General features: G+C 44.6%; 1 protein-coding gene across 1 annotated transcript; it reads left to right on the forward strand.

Moving 5' to 3' along the window:
• Positions 1-1,153: 1,153 nt before the first annotated feature.
• LOC120784799 (glycogen synthase kinase binding protein) lies at positions 1,154-3,464 on the forward strand. Its single transcript, XM_040118895.1, has one exon. The coding sequence runs from the start codon at positions 1,644-1,646 to the stop codon at positions 2,157-2,159; it is 516 nt and encodes a 171-aa protein (XP_039974829.1). The 5' UTR covers positions 1,154-1,643; the 3' UTR covers positions 2,160-3,464.
• The last annotated feature ends 19,647 nt before the right edge of the window (positions 3,465-23,111 follow it).

The following is a 23,111-nucleotide window of genomic DNA, read 5'->3' on the forward strand; positions in this document are numbered from 1 at the left end:
ACCCCACTTTGTATGAAGTTGACTGATAACTTTATTGTTGCCTTCTCACTTTACTTGTAGTGCTGAAAACGTCTTGACACCACAGTACACAACAAGCACAACTTACGTATTGTAAATCAACAGAATGATTTAAAAATACATTTGCATGTGTTGGCCATGGACAGCGAACTGTATTTTGAGTTGGAATGTGTTAATCTAAATATTGTTGTTTCGTGTTTCAGGAAGTCACGGCTGTTTATCTTGGTTTCATTTTTTGGTATCACTCCCAACTGCTAAAACCACACTGGATTCCACTATGACTGGGCTGCCGCCGCTGCCATTGAGACACACAGGAAAGCTCGGTGGGGCCCTCGGATTGGCCCGCATACCACGTGGTGGCAGTGATAGTAGCTCCTTTTATGGTCAGGAGGGCTCCCTCTCTCCGACTGGAGCATCGGGTTTAGCCCGGCTGCTGTTTCTCAGAAACAGAAATGTACACCATGTTCTCCCGCAGACACACACCCTCCCTCCTCCCCCTATTGTCACTGTATACAGGGCCGGGGCGCCAGGGCCCGCTCCACGCGTTTACTCATCGCATTCACAGCCAACGATTTCCAATTAGGTTGAGTTTATGGTCGAATACAGTTTATTCTTGTGTTTTCCAGCCCCGCACACGGAGGCTTTTATTACATCGTATGGGCTCAGCGAGCGGAACTGTGTCCTCCATGTGTCTAAAGATGAATTCTGTTTATCACAACAAAGAATGAGGCATCCTTGCTATCGCACAGATGTTACGCCAAACTCTTTGGCTTTAGCTGTGACCAAACAGTATTCGATACAGTGGATCGTAGTAGCCTAGTGTCGTAGGATTTCCGCCCTTGCATCCGCCAAAATGTGCGAGCATTTGTGTGTCAGAAATCGGGACGTGTGGCCCTCTCGAGGTACGCGGGCAGACGACACCGTTTGTCTCGGCTGCCGACAGCACAAAGTGTGTGCAAGACTGGGTCAATCCATCCGACGGGTCTCGGTGCGACAGTCAGCAGCGGTTACACAACGTATCCTGCTGACTTTCGACATATAATCCGATTTCAACATTTGCCTGCTCGGACTTTAGAATTCTTGGACCGTTCGATGAATAAAATGGGGGTCATTTACAGGGGGGGGGGGCTCAGCGGGGTTTCATCATTTCTGTTTAATAACCACACACCAAAAAAAAGTGCTTTGTTTGTTTTGCCTGGATAGACAGCAGCAGACAGTTGGGAGTTATGTAATGTCCATTTGGAGGGAGCAGTCCAAAGCCGGAGCGTGCTCGGGTTGAGGCGGGGAACCGGAGCACCTGCAAAAAACCGTACACGGGCGTTACAGTCCACCGGTTACGTGGCACAGCTGTAAATAATTTTATAGCTTGATAGAATCTCGGCCTGGCGATTGGTTGCGCGAGTCACGCACAACCACGCCATTTATTTTGGTCTGCGAAACCCCCCTCCGCCTCGCGGGGCATGTGGTAGCGTCCACAACGCGTCACCCATTGTTTACAAATCAAGTCGGGTTGTTGGTTAGTGCCGAGCGGCGTGGTGAGAGCGAGAAGCTGCCCAGGGCTCTCATTCATCCCAACAACAAAACACCGACACATCCGACCGGAGACCCGACGAGAACCCGCCACGATGCCCTGTCGGAAGGAGAACTACATCTTTCTGGAGCAGTCCGTCACCGTCGGCTCCAAAGAGGTGGACGCGCTGGTGACGAAAATCGGCGAAGCGCTGCAGCTCCACAACAATAGCGGCGGCCACCAGAAGACGGTGTCCGTGTCCATGTCCTGCCTGCACGGGCTCACCAGCAGCGGCGCCGGTGGGGTCAAGCCGGCGGCTATCATCGGCGGCAGCACGGGAGCTCCGGTGCAGAAACGCAACGGCTGCTGCATGAGGCTGCGGAACCGGGGACACCGGGGGAGCAGCAGGGCAAGCCCGTACAACATCCCCGGATCTAACGGCGAGCAGGACTGGGACCAAATAAAACCGTGGAACAAAAAGAGGATCGCCGTGGAGGAGGACGATCCGCACCGGCTGCTGCAGGAGTTAATTTTATCGGGGAATCTGATAAAAGAGGCCGTGAGGAGGCTGCAGTTCTCCGCCGCAGACTGTGGAGATTTCCCCAAGGCGGCGGACAACGTGCCGTGCTGATAAAGCAACGGACGAACCGTGGACGGGGGTTTCCGCCGCAGCGTGGCCCCCCCTCGCCTCCCCAGTGGGTGAACGCCAACACTGAGACTGTACACACGGACAGTTTAAAACTAAATTTCACAGGACTGGTAGCTATGTTTTCGAATTACATGAATTTTTCATCGACTCGTCTGTAACGCTCGTTACGCTACGTGGGCTGGCTGTTAGCCGAGCTGACTAGCTAGCCACCCGGCTAATGAGCCGTGTTGTTTATGTTTGAATGTCAACTTGTGGGTCCGACGTTCGGGGTGGGGGGTGGGGGGGTGCAGTGGAGGTTAGAGCCACCCGAAAGCCCACTTTACCGACCTTTCCATTAGCATCTTTAGAAAAAGCTAATGTTAGTCTCCCGAGATGTAAAATGAAGACACACAACACGCTTGTGTGTGTGTGAACATGGAGTCGTTTGATTCCTGAACAATGGCTTTTCTTTTCTGATTCATGAATGGTGGAGTGGCAGGAAGTCCTAGCTTACTCGTTTTTTATATATATATATATATTAACCACTGCATCCCGGAATTTTTTCATTTGTTTTTTTGTTTGTTTTTTTTGGGGGGGGGGGTCGTGGCTGAAGTTTAAACTAGCCATTCCCTGCTTTGGCAGACCATTAATGTGGGTGGTTGGGTGGTTTAGTTCATTTTGTTTACAATCTAATGCTGGGTGGTAAGAGCCCTTGTACAGACAAGAGAAAGACCTCCCCCCCCTTCTCAATTCATTTTGGGTTGTTCAGTGGGTTGTCCTTTAACTGCCCTCGGAGCAGCTCCTTTCACTGGCTTACTCAACCTCAACCACACACGTCAGTGAAATGAGCCTCGGTGATGCTGGTCTATATTCAAAAAGCTGATGTTTTAGCCCCGAATGGCACGTAATGTTTTCCTAGGGTCCCGCGGACAACACGCTGTGCCTCTGTCAACGGCAGCTCCACATTTCTCTTCTAAATATATTTTTCATAGGGGAACATGGACACCAAACAACATGTGGGGGGCATGGGAAAGAGGAGAAAACGCACCCTTTTCCCACAGGGCTTTGGGTGATGTGTGACTGTTTGTTTGTAATGCTTGGGGAAAAGGTCGGCCGTCACGTGACAACACTTTTGTGGTGCTTTCACCTTTTTGGAATTCCAAGGTGGAGTTCTGTTTGTTTTTTATTTGTTTCTTCTCTGTGTAAAGAAAAATCACCATGACTGCTTCGTAACGAAGTATCTGATAATGTTCCTGAGTATTCAGGGCCTTTTTTTTGTTGTCTTAATAAACACATTTTTGTTTTTCCAAACCCTCTGTAGAGCTTTATTGGTGGCTCGAGAAAAAGCCTCAGCCCTTCCAGAAACTTTTATTTCACCACGTGTTTTTACAGTAGTTTGACTTGTCCTGCATATGAAACTGTGTGTCCCTCCTCTTGGCCCGTGAGTGTGGACAACGTGGTCTTGAAGGACACATGCTCATTATCAGCCTATAAATACCCCCCTCCCCCCTTGGTGGATCACAGCAGGCAGGCATGACACCAGCGGTGAAAAACATGTTTTGCTCCGGGTGGACTCGCCGAGCTGTGAGCCAGTCGAGGTCCTACACTTTGTTTATGGCGGCTCCCTCTGCTGTCGCCGCTCGGTTACTGAGAACCTCTGTCGTCACCCGTCACGGCGGCAGCAGGAGCAGAGGGAGCTGACGGGGCAGCTGACATCGTGTTTTGTGCTTCTGGGAGGATGTCTGGCCTCCGGAAGATTACGGGGGATAGACAGATCCTTGTTCAGGCTCAGATCACAGGTTGAGACTGAACACACTCACTTGCTGTGGGGCAGTCTCTCACTCACACACACACACACACACACACACACACACACACACAAAGGGAGGAGCATCACACAGACCCCTGACTGCTGCAGTCTGTCAGGGCTTTCCTCAGCTGAAGAAATATTTATTCCACCAAAAGGTCCACCATCAGGATTTCCTCCAACAATTAATCAGTCAGTTAAATCTTGAAATCTGTCAGTGTTTGCCCTCTGCTGATACATTCATACAGTCATGCATGAGGATGTTTTAAATTTGGTATTTAAGGCTGCAACTAACAGTTATTTTCATTAGGTAAGGCAAGCTTCAGTCATATTACATACACAGGCAAAAACATTGTGTGCTTTACATGAAAATGAGGGAAAAGGGAAAAAAAAAAAAACTTTAAACATTATTTTCTACTACTATTTAAGTCGAGTAAATCAATCCATCACAGGCTCCCAGAGTCCAGGCCGATGTCTTCAGACCAACAGTCTGAAACCCAAAAATATTCAGTTTTCATTGACATTAAGCAGAGAAAAGCAGCAGATCGTCAGACTGGAGAAGCTGGAACCAGTGAATGTTTTAGTCAGTTAAGCTTTTAAGTCATTTATCCCAATTAATTTTAATTGTTCCAGCAGTAATAATAAAATGGGATTAATCACTTATTAGAATCTCATGTTTTTGTCGAGATGAATTCAGTCATGCAGGAGGATCTCTAATAATGCAGAACCTTAGAGTTGTGACTAACAATTTTCATTATTGAATATCGATTGATTGTGTAGTCTTAAAAAAAAACAAAAAACGTCAGAGATAAGTTGAGAAATGCATTTTAAACCCCCGGAGTCACACAGTCCAAAAAACACCAAAAACCCAAAGATATTCAGTTTACACTGATACCAAACCGAACAATTAAACTGCAGATCCTCGCACTGGAGAAGCTGTAACCAGCGAATGCTTGACACTTTAGCTTGATAAATGATCCAACATTTTCTCTCCTGATACCAAGTGTGAGACCTCAGCTCGGGGAATCTGTCAGTGCCGAGCCGTGATCCGATGGCGGCGTGTACGGAATACTAATAACTGATGTAGCTGACACAGCAAGTTTTATAGTGACAACGCCAAATACACTATTTATATGTGGATCGGTCTCGTAATGGCCGATACCCAGCCATCTGAACAGGGTCAGTAACAGTGCTGCATTCCTAGTAGAAATGTATTTATGGATGCAAGGACTATTTTTTATCAGCAATAATCTGTGAATTCTGTTGAGCCGTCTATAAGGTGGTTTTTTTCAGACGGCTTGTTTTGTCCAACCAACAGATCGAAGACCAAAGAAATTCTGTTTACGACGATATGAAACAGACGAAGTTGCAAATCCTCACACCAGAGAAGCCTTTAGTGTTTTAGACCCAGATTGATTATGAAAATAGATGTCACGTCATTTTCTGTAATTGTTTCAGCACTACTATTATTACGAAACCACATTTCTCAACATCGATGTGCTGCCTCCAGTGTGACTCAGTTTCACATAAGAGGGTCGGCCTGGTTTTCTTTTGTTTCCGCTCAGTCCTTCGTTCCACTTTCTCTGCTCACATCAGCTTTGTCCTCGTCTCTCACAAGTAGAAATGCTTTTATTTCGTGCTGCCAAATACAGTCTTGACCCCTCGTGCAAAATGAAGGATTATTTTGCATGCACTACCCGCTCAGTCTGCCCTTAGCATTAATGAATAAGGCGTTTAATTACTGATGGAATATTTAAGCAACCTGTGCCCCCAGAAGAGTGAGGCATGAAATTCATCCATTTCAGCGACTCTCAGTTAATGGGAGGAGACGTGTGCAGAGAGATGATTAAAGCCCTTCTGGCTTCTTAAATGATACTTGTCTCTATCATAGCACAAACATCTAGAATCAGACTGAAATAAGAGAGACTGCAGAGTGGAGGACTGGAGTTACCACAGTGGCAGGGCGTTGCAGTGTGCATCTGAGACTTAAAAGACTTCCAGTGTAAATGAGCTCATCTCTGTGGGCAGCAGCTTTATTCTTCAGGTCAGCCTCCCACACAGCTCCGCTGCATCCCTGACGCAATCAAGACACGAACGGAAGATAAAAATAGCAAAGCTGCGACTGTATTTGTGAGCTCTCTGACTAATAAAAAGGTGGCACCTCTCTTTCTGTATTTGCTGTCAAATCAAATCAGACCGTCTTTATGTTTGCCCAGTTGGTCTCAGGGAGAAGAAACATTCACCAAAATACATGCAGGTGATTTGCTCACGAAAAAAAACAAAGTAAAAGTGCAACCCAGGAGACATTTGTGAGGACAAGTCTAAGAGTCTAAGGCCGTGCTAGCAGCTCTGTGAGGCTGCACTCAGGCACTGTAGTGATTTGAGCTAAGCGCTAACTTCAGAATGCTAACACGCTCATCTTGACAATGCTAACATGTCGATGTTTAGCAGGGATAATGTTTACCATGTTCACCCTGCTAGCGTGTTAGCATACTAGCGTTAGGTAATTAGCGGTGAAAACAACGTACAGCTGAGGCTGATGGGAAGGTTGTTAGATTTGATCATAAGCCAAAATATTTGACAAATGACAAGTTTGACCCGATGATGGCGCTAGATGAAAAGCAGAGGATCACCGAAGTCAGCAGGATTCATCCTGAGGGGAACATGAATGTCTGAACCAAGTTTCATGGCAACTCATCCAATAGTTGTTGAGACGGATCACTAAAAGCCCAAAACGTCACCCTTATGGTGGCGCCAAAGGTAAGGTCAGAGGATCCCCAAAGTCAACGGGATTCATCCTCTCCGGACCATGAAAGTTCGAACAAAATTTCATGGGAATCCAGACTAAGTAGCGTCCATAGAGGTTTGTCATGTATTATGTTTTCATGTAGGTCTGACACTTAACACACACATACTGTTCCTACATATATAAAACGGAGATAAAGTTCTTCATTTACACAAATGACATAAAGTAAATTAAACCCTCAGAAAAAGTTTGAGATTCTTTTCCACCCACAAAGAAATCCTCAGAGTTTACATTCAGAGCATCGCACAAAGTGTTTAAACAACACAGCAGTGAGGTGTGTTGATGTGTACCAGAACAATTAATTAATCAATGAACATTAGTGAACAGGTATTTAACTTGTTTGTCAGTTGGGCAAGTCTGTTATTCCATGAGTTAACTAGAATGGCACTTAGTAGAGGATGGCACCGCCGCCAAGGCCAGTGTCGAACAACATACACCAGACTTCAGAGAAAAAAAGCATTAAATTCATAGGAAATGATCCGGATCGGCCCCGAAATGAAATGAGTTCTTCCCTGGTCCAGGACCCATCCCTCCACCAAGTTTGGTGCAAATAGGCTCAGTAGTTTTTGCGTGATCCTGCTGACAAATACACAAATGAACCAACGAAGAGACGGGTGAAGACACGACCTCCTTGGCTGCGGAAATTTACAGCTGCCGCTTCAGCCTGAAAAGCATCCGGTCGTCACAAACTGGAGACTCTGAGGATTCGTCGTGTTTGTCCATTTGGTCGGTGCTGACAGAAATCTGTTCCCTGCTGATCCAAACAGAAGAGTTATCTGGTTAAACTTGATCAGTAAAGCCCTCAAATGTGATCATATGGACGGGAGAGCAACGTTCTGTTCCACTAACAGCTACAACAAAAGTAATACTCACAACCTTTTTAAAGATCATAACCTAAAAAACACAAAAACATGAAATTTGCAAACAAAATCTAAACGTAAAATAAACTTAAAGAAACAAAACATCTATTTAAGTAGTACGTTAAGTAGTATATCGTAGAACATAATTATGAAAAGCTTCATATCCAAATGAATGTCAACAAATAAAATATACACTTAAGTACACTTAAAATACTTGGTAGACAATATGTAAAAAGTAATTTTTAAAATTTTATTTAAGGAGATCTTAAGGACAATACAGTAAGCACAATTTACATGTTTCATATTAATTAATAATGCTTATTTACACTTATTTATTCTGTATGATTGTGTTGTTGTAATACATTTGAATTTAACTTTTTTTCTTTTACTTGTGTAGATTACATTAGAATAGATTAGAGGCTACTTTATTATCATTACACAAAGTACCAGTACAACAAACGGCAGTTTAGCATCCGACCAAATTTAATATAGATACATGCTGTATGAGCATAAATGAATCATACAAAGCAATGTACACAGAATGCTCAATAAACCAGTTTGAAGTATGAACAGTATGAATCGATGTAACTCTGCTTTGAGTCAAATGACGGCTGACTTACAAACAGATCAGATGTGCAACACCTGCTCTTAGCTTGTGTTTGTCTGCCTAGGTTGTTGTGGAGATCCCTGTCAGCTGTCATTCCTGGAGTGAACCTCTACACCGTCTCTGCTGATGTTCCTCTCCCTCGATGAACTGGCTGATTTTACACCGTGATCAGCTAAAACGAGTCACACTCTCTGGTGTAATGACTTCGCCGTTCCTCTAGAGGGTGGCAGGGCACCATCAAGTTTTCACTTCTTCTGCTCAAATCAGTTTGGGGTTCATAAAAACCCGCTCCTGGAGACCACAGCCCCGCTTCTTGTCCATCTCCACCTGTCTGGTTGTGTTGGTCGTCATCATCAAAAATAGTCCAGTGGTCAAGGCTGCAAAGGCTAAAGGCCACAGCTGACCACAGATGCTCAACGATGGCCCAGCGGTGGCCCAGCGATGGCTGGTAGTCGGCTTGGTGTGTAAGAGAGAAGCGATTTGCAACAAACACCATGATCTTGTGAACATTTCACAGTTGTACAACCTCATTTACAATTTTTAGAGGTTTTTGACTGACAACAGAGCCATGGGCATTGTAGTTATGTGGTAAGCACCTTAACCATTATGTCACACAGGGAAAAGGTATAACATCACAAGGTAAAGTCCAAATTTCACAAGAAAATGTTATAATTTTAAACTGCAGTTTTATAAGGAAAAATCCTCACAAGATGAAGTTGTAGAAAAAAAGCCACAATAATGAAGGAATGAGTCATTATTTTACAATACAAAGTCATAATTTGATTATAAAGTCATAGAATTTCAAAAATAAGGGTGTTTTTTCTTTACATTATGACTCCAGTCTAATGACATTCCTTTCTTTTCTCAAAATATGTCGACTAGACATCTCCACTCCCCTCACAGTAGATCTAATACTCCGTCGTACTTAACACTTGAACCATCATATTACAAAAAGCTTTAATAATCACACTTAGTTTGTGAAATGAAAATGAAGTAACATTTAAGTTTCACTCATTCGAAACCTCCTCCGGTTATAGTCAAAGGTTGTAAGAACTTCGGCTGGGTGCACTGCCGACGGTAAACTGAGATCAGAGTTCGAACAGAGATGAAGCACATTTCTGATCCGTAATCTCATTAAACACTAGATTATAAAATGTGGCCAACAGGAAGAAAAGAGACGTGCCGAAGCTATATTCAGACTGGGGTTTCGTGCCAAGGAGGAGACAGAGACGCACGGAGAGAACCTGGGGGGAGAAAGGATGTTTGTTTCTCTATAATAATTTTCATATTTATCTGACGACCACGTGACTCAGACACATAAACACAAGCTCTCTGCTGCAGGCTTAGCCCACATGAGAGAGGGTTTTTAAAATCTTTACTCGTGTTGAAGGGCCGGTTCAACGTCCATGTTAAAACGGTAATCTGAGGGGATAAATTTACACCAGGTCTAATTTCACTCGTTCAGCCCGAACTGTGTCAGACTGTCACATAACGCCATGCGAAAAGGGTCTGAAGAGAAGCCGGTAGTAAAATACATTTAACGACGTGTGAGAAATGGAAAAATCCAACATTTAGGGGTTCAGTGAAGTGTCAATAGAGAATCACATTTTCCTCTGAACCATGAGAAAAAATCTGGGACGAAGATGCTTCAACCTCTGATTGAACTTCTAAATGTTTTTTCGCTGAACGTAATCAATTTTAATCAGCGATGGAAATCCACAGGCCAACGAGATCCACCGAAACACACAAAAAGCTACCTGTGAATTAGCTCTTGGCACTCGTCGTGAGGGGGAACATGAATGTTTGTACAAGCGCTCATGCCAGTCAACCAAATAGACGTTGAGATACGGGTGTTTTCGCTGGATAAGTGAAAACTTTGATCTGCTGGTGATGCTCTCAAGAAAGTCAGCGGATCACCAAAGTCGGCGGGATTCATCCTCTGGGGACCACGATTGCCTGAACAAAACTTAACGGCAATCCATCGAGTAATTGCTGAGATTTTTCAGCGTGTCATCACTGCCACGCTGCTGTGCGTTCTTCGTAGTCCGCCGCTATTCTGCGAAGTAAGCTAGCATCATTATCTGCCAACGCAGGCCACGTCTTTGTGGACGATGTTTCGGTAAAGTTACACTTGAAGTGAAAGAGTATATAGTTCGATAGTAACTTTAGAAGATGCAGCGGACAGGCATCTTATTGCTATCATTAATTTGATTGACATTAGCAAGTTCTCAATAAAAACTTTTATGACTTTTATGCCGGTCCATGGTCCCGTTTAAATGCCGGTCAATGCTGACCAGTGCAGAGCCCCGTCCCTGAAATCTAACGCTGCAGCTCCGGCAGCAAGTTGTCAGAGAGTTAATGTTGCTGTTATTGTAAGGCCCGTAGTAATCTAGACGCACAGTAATGTTGCGATCAAGGTGTTCTACAACGTCTAAAACTACAGGAGGAACAGTGTGAGTGGCTGATCTGTAACATCAGAAGACAGAAAGGACTTCAGCCATCATCATCATCATCATCCCTCTACAAGACAAACAGCATCAAGTATTTAGATCTTTCATCACCTTATCTTGATTTCATTCCTGGCTCGGTCTCATTAAGTCTCATTCATCCTCTGAGCGTCGGCCGTGTCTCCGGGCAGCTGTGTGAAGTCAGTGAGGCTCGCTGGTCGTCGTCAGGCTGCCGGTCGTTGCTGGTTGAAGTTTCCAGGCTGTGAAGCGGCTACCTGAGCACACAGACGAGAGGCTGCTGCTGACAATGGAGGCTAATTTTAATGCAAACCGAGACGAAGCAGGAGCAGAACACACATGTTGCTTTTCAAGATGGCGCCGCGGATGGCAGCCTCGGTACCGCATCCTCTTGTACTGAGTTGGTTTTTGTTTATTCTCTGCGTGTTCGGTCACTCAGACCGGATTACTTTCACTAGAGAAGAGCGGCTTAACCTCTTTCACGGAGTTTATCGGAGGTCTTAGATTGCTCTCCGTGGAACGCGGAGACGACGCAGACAGGGGGAAACACGCTGTAAAGCTGCAACAGCAGAGAATTCGAACTTTGCTCCCATCGATTCACCTGGCGAATCCCCGCTCCTTGCCCAACAAAATGGACGAGTTGCTTGTCCTCAACAGGACAAACAAGGTCTTTTTTGCTGCCTTTTGTTTCACTGAAACTGACTGAGGATTACATCTGCCTTAGCCTTCCGTCTAAAATTAAGAATGGAGGAAATGCTACACATTTTCAGACAGTCTCTCCTCGACGACACTCAGTTGTTCCCTTGAAGAGATTTAGTTGTGGAACAGTTGAAAAGAAGAGAGCTGGGGTGAGAAATTCTAGGCCTGGCTTCTTTCGGTTTTTGGAAAGTTACCGGAGAAGCCCGTGGAGTAGGACGAACATTTTTTCACCGTTTTGTGCTGCGCGGTTGTAGCTGTGCTCTGCATTACATTTACTTCTCATTTATGAATACATACATAATGAAGCTGTGATCTGCTCATGTTTAAAATCAAGACTACCGCAGTTCACCTGCTCGTCAGCTGCAGTTGAGTGCGCTCACCCGGTGCGTCAGGTGCCGCTCTGCCCTGATTGGTTGTCCACAGAGGGAGCCGACGTGCTGAGGAGTGGGTTTACTATCGGGGCGACGACAGAAATGATGAAACACAAGCCACCGTCAAAAACAATCACTCCTCAGCCGTAGCTTCGCTGCTTTTCGGAAACTTGTCACTGATGAACGGACTTTATTTTTCACATTTTCAATGTTAGATGCTGTTGTTCCGGTATCACAGGCAGCTGCTCTGAAAAGAGTCAAGCCCCTAAGGCGTGTTAGCTCTCAGAGCCACAGTTGCAAATGTGCAAAAATAACCTGCAGAACGAAGCAACCAAAGAATGTACGGCATCGACAACACGTTGACTAGAGGCCGCCCCTGCTAAAATACTTTGTTAAAAACTGATTTTAAGTGAAAAACTGCTCAACATTCACTTTGCAGAGGTTTCCAAACCTCATGTGGCAGGCGCACACATGCTAACGTTACCCTGTCGTGTAACCGGGAGCACAGACGGTTCACATAGACCACATTTCCAGGACATCAGTTTAACCGATGCCCTAACCGGATGTCTCATGTCCAGTCACTTTGTTATCGATATTCCTCTAAAAGAACAATAATAATATGAAATATTACGCTTGGAGGAAAAATAACAAACTCCGAATACATCAAGTAACAGCCGACTCAACCTTTGTACGATAAAATCTCCAAACTGATCGTTGGAGAATAGACAGTCCTTTCAGACTTTTGAGTTATCTGAGACGCAGCTTAAAAATCCAGTGTACCTGCAGTGCCGGTGGTAAATTAAATAAGACGTGTCTGGACTGTAACATCCTTGGCAGTAAGCAGAGCAGCAGTTTGTGGTCTGCTGACAGGATGACGAGCGTCTCCTCAGCCCTGTGTGCAGACCGCTTGCAGCTTCCAGTTTGTCAAAGTGTCCCCGAGGTCTGGAGAAGATCAGATCGCCTCCTGATTCGGCCGTCGCGCGGGAAGCGCAGGCTCTCAGCTGCCGGAGGTGCAGCGAGCCGCCAGCATGTCACGCCGTGCTGATAAGAAGAAAGCAGAGGGATGCGGAAGCAGCTGCGGGCCCCGAAACACCTCCAGCGCGGCTGCATCAACAAGGTTAGCACAACTAGTGATTTTATTTTTAGGTCAAAAAAATCTTGGACCTGAAGGTGTGGACTGGCCAGAGGTCCCGGTTAAATCGAGGCAGTCCAGGTCTTTAAGTTTGTGCCGATTAACGAAATGAATGTATTACTTGTGTCAAGTATGTCAGACGGCAATAAGGCTGCTGAAACGGAAGAATGTCTCTTTGACGGCTCCCAGCGTAGTGCTGAATTTTTTGGTTACTAGTGTGATTATTATTATCATTATATCCGTGTTTTGTTCCAGTTCCCAAAGAAAAGGCTTTTTTGACTCTTTAAGAAGCGTGAAGTCGGGGGTTTTGTGTGATGCGTCATCCGACCACATCGACAGGCAAAAAGTGTTTGTGGATGTTTTGGTTTTTTTTTCACCCAACAAAAGATGCAAAAGTTCCCAAATGGTTTAATGTTGTCTACATACAATGCAGTTTTTTTTGGTCTTAGTATTTATTTATTTTAATTTACTAACAATTTTTCGCTAAAATTATTCTACAAATGCATTTCCAGAAATGGGACAAAAAAGAGGAGAGAACAAAAAAGATGCAGAAAAAGACATAAAAATAGAAATAAAAGAACAAAAATAAAGGACAAATTAAGAGTTTAATTATGAAACAACATTAACCTTCACTTTTCTGTGTTATGTTGTTTGTTTCATGCGTTTTCAAAAGTGTTTGTCTGTAGTTTCCATTTGCAGGTTTTTTTTCCCGTCTAATCTGCAAACTAGTTGCATGTTTTGTGGTCGTGTCCCAGGGCGATGGTCGTCTGGACTGAAGTCTCTCTACAGTACCGGGAGCGATCCCGTAAAACTGGACTCTGGCTCAGCGGGGACACACCCTCCGCGGGAGGATGAATACGCAGATTAAAGGAAGCGGGAAATCATGATTTAAATCAGGAACAGTCTTCAGAAGCTGCTGCTGCCGGCACGTGACGAGGTTTGATACCCGGAGCGTTTAACCAGCAGCACCGTCAATTACTGGCCAGATTTCCATGTCATTTACTGTGAATATTCATGGCACCGAATTTGGTGACACCGCCACCAGGCCGAAGCGACCGCTTTTCCACAGGAAATATCAAAATCCGATGGGAAAAACTGTGAGTAGCACATAAGGAAACACACAAGTGATGGCAGGTGGAACTCCGATGGCGAATTCTATAAAATGATTTTTTGTTCTGTGATAATATCAAGCAATAGGATCACATTAGCATTTTAACTACACAGTCCTCAGGCTGGACGTGTGTGGAAACTGACCCACTTCTGACTGGGCAGGAATCAGTCTGTAGCCGAGCAACAACCGCACAGTTGGAAGAGAAAGATGTGAGCCTGGCCTCGTTTCCTTACCTCTCACCTCCCGTCCCAGCTGGGAACACCTGCAGCCTCGTCCTTGGAACAATCTCCATCCACCCCCAACGTCCTCCCTCCGAACAGAACTGGGCTAATGAGGCGTCCCAGGCTGGGAATTCTGGGAGCGGGGAGAGAGCGTACGTTGCGTTGTTCACTCAGCTCGCTCTCCCGTGTGGTCGTTATTTCTGAGCAGCCGACATGTGAATAAAACCGTGTCCCGGCTGAACACTGACTGATGATGCTGTCCGTGATCTCAGCGATGGGGCGGGAAACAAAAAGACAGGACGAAATACTTTGAGGTTTAATGAAAATCAGGCAACTTTTACGCTTTTTCCTCTGAATGACTGTATCCACACTGCGACTAATGATTCTTTCCATTGTCGGTGAATCGGTTTTTTATTCTTTATCACACTTTAGTCTCTAAAAGTCCAAGGTGACTTATTCAAATGGTCTGGACCAACAGTCCAGAACCCAAAGATAATCAGTGTTCAAAAACAGAGAAAAGCCACAAATCATTTCAGCATTTGGTATTTTTCCTTAATAAACTACCTGAACACTTATTGTGTTTAGTTATAAAAAATCTCTAAATGTCTGTAAACTTGAGGAGAAGTTACAGCTGCTTTCATATATTTGCCTTTAATCAGAGACTTTATGTTGTTGATGAATAATGACGTAATGAAAATCATTGAACATGATAGATTGTTGAAAATATAGTGCAGAGAAATTAAGTATCTCCACCACCACCACCACCACCACCAACACCACCACCACCACCACCAACACCACCAACACCACCACCACCACCACCAACACCACCACCACCACCACCATCAACACCACCAACACCACCACCGTCAACAACACCACCACCACCACCACCATCACCAAAACCGCCACCAACACCACTATCTATCTATCTCTCTATCTCTCTCTCTATCTCTGTCTGTCTATCTCTCTGTCTGTCTATTCTGTCTGTCTGTCTGTCTCTCTGTCTGTCTGTCTCTCTGTCTGTCTGTCTACCCTCAGCTGGTTCCACAGTAAAGACCTGTCACATCTTCTGTTGAAGGAGGATCAGAGGAAAGATGAAAGTCTTGTGTTAATGTGGATCAAAGTTCCCTTTTTACTGTTCACATCAATTGAAGCTTTTAACATGAAGATTCGGTCCCTCGTGTTCAGCTGATGCAGCTCAGCCGCTGCACTGTGATGTAACGTTATACACCGTGATTCATTTTCAGCACGTTATGTAGCTGTATTAAAACATCCTGCAGCAGTCGTCCTCAGGTAGACCCCAGGTCTCCGGGGACCAGGTCCCAAGTCATCTAACTCTGATTCGCAGCAGCGAAACTGCCTCGTCTTTTTTGTGAAAAGCCTGAGAGACCCGGAGAAAACCTCAGCGTGGCCTCACCGGAGCTGAATGTACTCAGGACGCTCGTTTTTAAAAGCAGAGCAGACAGACCCAAGTCCCAGCAGAGAGGACGGAGGTGGGACACGCCAGCGGGCAGAAGACATGTCAACACAGGAGGACGACTGAACCAGTAGGACGCCAGGAGACCACGGGATGATGATCAGATGATTTGTGTTTGAGTTTCCTACATTTCCTATAAAAAAACAAGTATTTTTTTATCATATCCTACAAAAAGTCTCAATACCGGGAATTTGGCTTTTCACTGAAAAACAAACCGAAACAAAAAAAGAACAACGAGCAAAAACTCAAGAGAAAGATGCAAAAGGGCTGAATGTGGAGTTGCTGACAGTGTCCAGCTGCCGTACCTGTCAGGGTTTTCAAAGCGCACATTACAGGATGAATGTCCGTTTGACCTAGTTACCACAGCCGATGTAAAAAGTTGTTTCTGAATGTTTTACAGAAATCAGGTGTTTTTTTTTTTTTACCCGAACCAAGAATCTTTCATTTTCAACCACTCATTTCTCCACCACTTTTCACTTCCTTCACTTCCATATTAATATAGTTCTGTCACATCTGGGAGTTATTTGGTCTCGCATGAAAAACTAAGTGCTACGGATTGTACTAGATAGATACATGTAGATATGTATATATCCTTCCTGTATCCTTTACATTAGCTGCTACGGAGCAGAGTCTACTGCAGACCATCTGAAATGTGTGAGGCAGTCGCCTGGTTTCAGGTCACGCCGGTCGAAGGGTCTGTGTTTTGTCACGGCGGTTGTTAGGGAATTAAATCAGCTCAGACTGTTATGACAAGCGGAGACTCTGATCATCACAAGGCCTGAAAAAAAAAAAAACCAAAAGACTTTGAATGGTTAATAGAGTCTGTTAAAGAGTGTCTCTGATACACTGCGTTTCATAACCTGGAGGCCTTGAGTCTTCACATCCGCGTTATTTTTCTGACTTTAAAATGAACCTTAATACCAGATATATCAAATTTGACTTGATCAGATTTAGATGTACGGTAGTTTCCTATATAATGTGCTGCTGTTCACTACACCTCTTCCCATCTGTATCTACGTGAAGGTCACAGGACTTGAACGTACATGTCGAGTGGACGCTGGGCTGTACGCTGATGTGCGCCCTCTACTGACACTTCTACGAAGGGCGACTTGACGGGTTTTGGGTTTAAAGATTAGCTCAGATTTAAGTTTAGGTCAGAGTAAAGGGTTAGGAAACGCAACATGCCATTTAGGGTCCAAGTACAATATTAACGTGTGCACGTGTGTGTGTGTGTGTGTGTGTGTGTGTGTGTGTGTGTGTGTGTGAGATTATGGCGGATTATCTTGAATTAAACGTGTCTGATGTCAGCCTGTTTGGCCAAGCAGCCTGTTCTTCACTTTAATTAACAGCCACGTCCATTATCACACCGCTCTTCTTCAGACCAGTATTTAACGTGTCTCATCCAGGCCTTCAATTAACATAATTCTTAGCCTCCAGTGGCTTTTTTCACACTCCTGCCGCCTCAGTATAACAATCATCTGTGTAGAGCTGAACGCACGCCGTCACCCATAAAGATCCGTGGCTCTGTTGAGTTGCGCAAAATGATGTTTACCCTGTAGTGTTGATGCTTTAAAAAGGTTGTCCCGAGCCTTCGCTGCCTTCCGACTCTGTCTGGAAAATGAAAAAGAGAAGATGGGGAGATGGAGTGGCGAGGCGAGCTGTAGCTTAGTGGAACGAGAGGGTTCTCTGGGGAACCACAGCAGACCTGAGGGGATAACAAGTCTTTCTCGACTGAGGCAGCGTTAAGTAGGACAGAGGATTTTGCCGTGAAGCTCAGTGCGGCAGTAACGGTGTTTGTTGGACGTCAGGATCAGACAAGAACAAAAAGCAGAATCTGCACAAGGTAACGGCTCATACTGGTTTTTCGTCGGTGGCCTTCAAAAAGAACTGCTAAAGAACCGTCTGAAGAACCCTTTCTGGTCTGTCACCTCCATCGATAAGATCTGGTTGGGTTTAGACAAATACAACTACTTGAACAAAGGTGGGGGAAGATGACCTCCATGGTGAAAAGAAACTAGTGAAATGGGGGTAAAAAAAATTCAACATGGACACATGATACACTTGCATCAAATATATGCAACGCTCTCATATTTGGAAAACACAGCAAAGCAAAATACAAGCTTTGACCAAACTGCTTTGACCGTGTCTTTTTAAATTTGTCTAATTTGTGACGGAGGCTTATGGTCACAGGAAGTAGGTGGCTTTTGGGGTTTTTTTTGGGTTAATCCAGTGGTTTAGGAGTTAACACCCCGAAGACGAACCACAGCGTCCCCAGTCCCAATCCGGTCGAGGGCCTTGGTGGCATCTCTCCACTCTCACTATCCAATAAAGACATAACGCGATTTTTAAAAAGTTTTGTTTTTCCCTGAAACTTTTTTCAGAAGCTTTCCTGATGGTGTCCTCTAATATTTCTATAGTGCCCTACGGCGTTTGGTCTGAGCTGATCTGATGTGGCAGAAAGGTTTCAAACCACCTCTCTAGAATGAACGAAGGGCTCAAGGCCAAATGCAGTCTTGAGTCAACAGCAGTACTTTATGGGGCAGCTCAAAAACCACACAGTGAACAGGGGCCTTGAGAGGTTTTGTGTCAGTGTAACAACCTGAGGCTTCTTCCACCTTCGCTTCCCAGAGAGCTCAGTTTATGGTGGAATCGCTTTGCTCAGTTGAATCACTTCACTCAGTTCAATACAAGGATTCATAGCCACACACTAGTTCGTGGATTGAGTGATCACATCAGTGTTTAACATCACCAATCAATAAGGTTAACGTATCACTGGTGGTATAAGAGACACCAGTGACAAGGCCTATTCAAATCTGTGAGTATTTCCTCCCCCGACGAGGTTGTGTATTTGTCAGCAGGACTACGCAAAATGTACTGAACCAATTTCAACCAAACCTGGTGGAGGGACGGGGCACGGACCGGGGACGAACCCATTCAATTTCGGATCCAGTTAAAGGGACGGATCCAGGAATTTTTGATCCCTTTCCTTAACACTGCCAGATTGGTTATTTTTCGACATTTTAGTCAATATTTGGCCTTGGCAGAGGAACAGTCTGCGCTCCACTGACAGACCAATTTGGTTTCCAAATATACCCACTCCTCTACAAGTGGTTATCAAAATTACACATTTTAAGGCAGCTGTGTTGGCTCCTGACCTGGGTTTTTCCCCCCAGTTTGCCAGACCCAGTTTTTCTACAGATTGGTGAGCTCTTTATGAGCATATCCGCAGGGAGTTGACACGGAAAAACTGTAGACTGATGCGATGCTGAAACAGGATGGATCGGGTCCAGTTGGGGTCCAGTTGCTGTGTGGTCCATCTCAAATTAAAATGAATGACTGACTGATGAAGGCCATCCTGTTCCATACACGCTTTTCGAATGTTCTTGCCATGTTTTTCTAAAACTCTGTCCCTCCTTACTTTTTTTTATTGGCACCCTCACCGCAGAAACATCTGAGGATTTCCTGCCTGACTGCCTTCGTGGCTGACCTGAATTCCACCGTTCGATGCCTCCGGCTGCACAGCGAGGAAAAAAAAAAAAACAAAAAACAAAAAATGGAACATCATATTTGCATTTTACTTATTTAAGGAGAAACAAAGAGGTTCCTATCCAGAGGGAGCTCCCAGTGAAGGCCCAGACAGATTACTGATTATAAAGAGCTGTGATATAACAGCAGCAAAACTATTAACTGTTGACTGTTAACAGTAATCACTGTTTGTAGGAAGAGCAGGTTAATGCAGAAATATAGAGAATGTTAAGTTCACCGCAGTGTGAGCAGGAGGACTCAGGAGAGGAGGATATGGTCAAAGCGTTTCGTAGTCCGTGTGCATGGATCCATCTGAACCAGCACCCGTTCTCCCCGGTACTCCTGGACACAGCTTTTCAGGTTCTTGGCAGGTAGGTCGCTCCAAGGACCTTGGAGAACCTGCCGCAGTTCCTCTGTTGGTTTAGTCCGTCTCAGTGTCTGCTGTCTCTTCATGTGATCCCAGGTCCGGCTCCCCGATGCCGGGATCAGATTTATGTCTTTATTAGATGCATCCTGCAGCGGGACGACGAGCCCAAACACACAGCCAGAGTCATAAAGAACCATCTTCAGAGACAGCTCTTTATGTCTCTGGCTGTGTGTTTGGGCTCGTTGTCCTGGTGCAGGATGAATCTGGGACAATCAGACGCCTCCTGATGGGACTCCGTGATGGATAATTATCTAAACATCTAAAGTGGCTAAAAACCTTTGCTTGCATAGGTACATACGCATGAGAGTGAATAATTCCCAACGTACAATGTTGATGTTTACTGCCCTTTTCCTTTTTTCTCCCCGGCTGTATAAATAATGTCCAACCGTAAAAGTGATCAGTGGCTTTGAGATGACTTATTACGGCTCTTGAAGCACACTAAAGGCAGCTTTGTTGCAGCTGAAAGAAATAGATTTATTCTTTGTACTGATCACAATAAATTGAGCACATAGTCGTTATTTAGACGTAGGGCAGCTGGGAATCAAGGAAGATTCTTGCCTATAATATCAGATATACAGCACTTAGCACTTTAGCTATGAATCGTCACTAGGTTTTCATCGGGTCGGTGCTGAGAGGTAGAAACACTGGAGCATCAGCACAATGCACATTTCAAATGTGGGGATTTCTTTCCTTCATGTTTGGGAAAAACCTGAGAGTGAAACGATAAAATATTCTGCACAGGAGGAGAAAAGCTCTCCCTGCCAGCTTTGTGTCAAATATGTGATTGTCTGGGAAAACCTTTCGTTATATAAAAACGTTCCTCATTTGGAGAAGATCCAAAAAGAGACCCGATGGTTCTCCCAGTGAACCTCCTTTATTTGAGTGTTTGAAAAATGCTCAGTGTTTCCTTTTTGCTATGATAAATAAAGTGATGTTTGTTAAGAGTTAGTAAAAACCACAGGCGTTTTAAGGCCGAAAAACAAAAACACAAAGATGTTGAAACCAGAAAAACCGGCATGGGAATATTGTTTTTCAGTGGACATAAGTGTGTCTGCATCAGCAGCAGACCTTATGCAGATTGTTCGCTTATTGTGTAGAAGTTTTGTTCCAGATTTATCTACAAAACCGACAAAGCCACAGAGTGAAAAGCGGAAGAAGAGACAGGTTCATACTTTTCGGAGCCTCGGATCTGGACAGTTTCAAATTAAAAGTGTAAGTGACGTATTCAGTGCAAAGCAGGGAAGAAGAGAACGTGGTGCATCAGAGTTTAGTGTCAGGGCTGAAAGTGCATGTGAAGAGGTTGTGATATCCACACACACACACACACACACACACACACACACACACAGTCACTGCTGACTGTTTGTGCAACGTTTCCATCATCACACGACACCTGAAGCCGACTCGAGCGGCGTCAGTTAAAGCGGTGAAACAAATCCATGCTAACGAGTCTAAAAATAGACGTAATCATCACACTGCACTGACACAAATACGAGTGTGTGTGTGTGTGTGTGTGTGTGTGTGTGTGTGTGTGTGTGTGTACTTGTCCCTATATCCCAGTGGGGACTATAACCTGAATACATGCAAACCCACTGAGGTCCCCACTGGCAGAGATGCTGTTTGAGGGTTGCGACTTGGTTTTAGGGTTCAGGTTAGAATCAGGTTTGGGTCAGGGTCAGGGTTTGGGTTGGGGCATGACATTACTGTGTGTAGTTACCATACAGCAAAAATAAAATAAAATAAAAGTCACATTTTGGCAGAGTTTAGACCCCACATAACATCACATGACAGGCAGGTGGAGATCTCAAAGATTTCTCACATTTATTGATATTTGATTTTTAAAAATTACATATGAAATACACGTGTGGCACAAGTGATATCGTAAAATAACAGAATTTAGAACAATTTTACTTTTACTCAAAAAAATACAGGTTTATATAGTTTCTGTTGTTACATCACAGCTTTGCCATGTAACATTATGACTTTCTCACAGAACAATACAGCTACATCCTTGAAATATTATATCACATATTGGTGGCCTTAATAGCCTGTTGCAGAACTCACTTCATGCTCCCCAAGATAAAATATACATAGGATAGAAATGACAAGCAGACGCTGGCCAGAAAAGGGTTGGGAAAGCCATGCGGTACGGAGCCTCGCCTCCCATCTGGGAACAAATGGCTGGTCCCATAGACCATTAGATTTTAGGATTAATACTTGTTTTTCAGTTAAGAGTGAGTTTAAGGGAAGGAAATCACTGTAAGTCAATGCAGTGTCCTCATAAATGACAAAAACAAGGCTACATTTGGCCGATTTTTGCTCAACTCCTTTTCTATGAGTTTTTGAATTTGAGCTGTGATAAAGGAACACTCCCACATTTTGGACTTTGGAAGTCCTTGGGAAAGAGAAAACACCCGATATCAAAACCACACACAGCCGCTGATCTGCCAACACCCAGGCAGCGGCTCCCGGGTCGGGGTTTTAGGTCCGGCCATCGCTGTGATGCTTGACTCACAGGAGGACGACCTTTACTGCATGACTGAGTCACAGACTGGTAACAGCGCCAAGGTGCCACGACCAAAGAACAGCCTGTAGGGTTTACACTGACTTCTACACAAGGCCTACTAATGCTCGCGGGCTATGTGAGGGGGGGTTTTAAGGTGGTGCACAGAGTTAATGTCATGTATGGATGAAAAGACCACAGGAGCACAGAAATAGTCCTTTCCACCGAATCAAGGCTCGTCTTTCTGATGATGCTCAGGAAACCTCAGAATGCTTGAACCAAATTACATGTTAGCGTAACCACTTTATGTTTATATAGCTTTCCATTCTGCACCCTGCCAAATTACTCCGATTTTTCTAATTATGTCGACACAAAGAATGGCGCTGGCTGACCCATGGGGGGCGCTACGATAGACGCTCGCAGATGTCGGTCATTCTGGACTCCTTGCATTACCCATAGTTGTCTCAAATTGCCATAAGTTGTATGTAACAAAAACGTGGTAACAGTACCGGACGTGTTTGGTGTCTGATTTGGCTATAATGTAAAAAAAAAGCTATGTTGTTCTACCGCATCAAAGTCGTTGTGGATTCACAAAGTTCAAGACTTTGACACCAGAGACTTGGGTTTGGGTCCTGGGTCCCGGTTTCCTGGGTCCCGTGCGTGGCTCAGTTTGGACAACACTTACAGGTTAAGTAAAGATGGTGGTTTTGGGTCCGTATGCACAGAAAAAGTGGACGCATCCCATCTCCTGTCCCCATTGACTTTTTCAGTATTTAACCAAGACGACAAACTTTCCGTCACCTCAGCCAGGTAAACATATCCAGAAAAAAACACCTGGCTTCTGACCCACAGACGTTTCCTCTTAATCTGGGCGGCGCTTCGCTTCGTTCAAAGCGCATTCGCTGTCTTGTGTTAGTTCGACATAGAGGTTTTTATTTATA

This window comes from Xiphias gladius, chromosome 22 (genome assembly GCF_016859285.1).
Source record: "Xiphias gladius isolate SHS-SW01 ecotype Sanya breed wild chromosome 22, ASM1685928v1, whole genome shotgun sequence".
NCBI lineage: Eukaryota > Metazoa > Chordata > Actinopteri > Istiophoriformes > Xiphiidae > Xiphias > Xiphias gladius.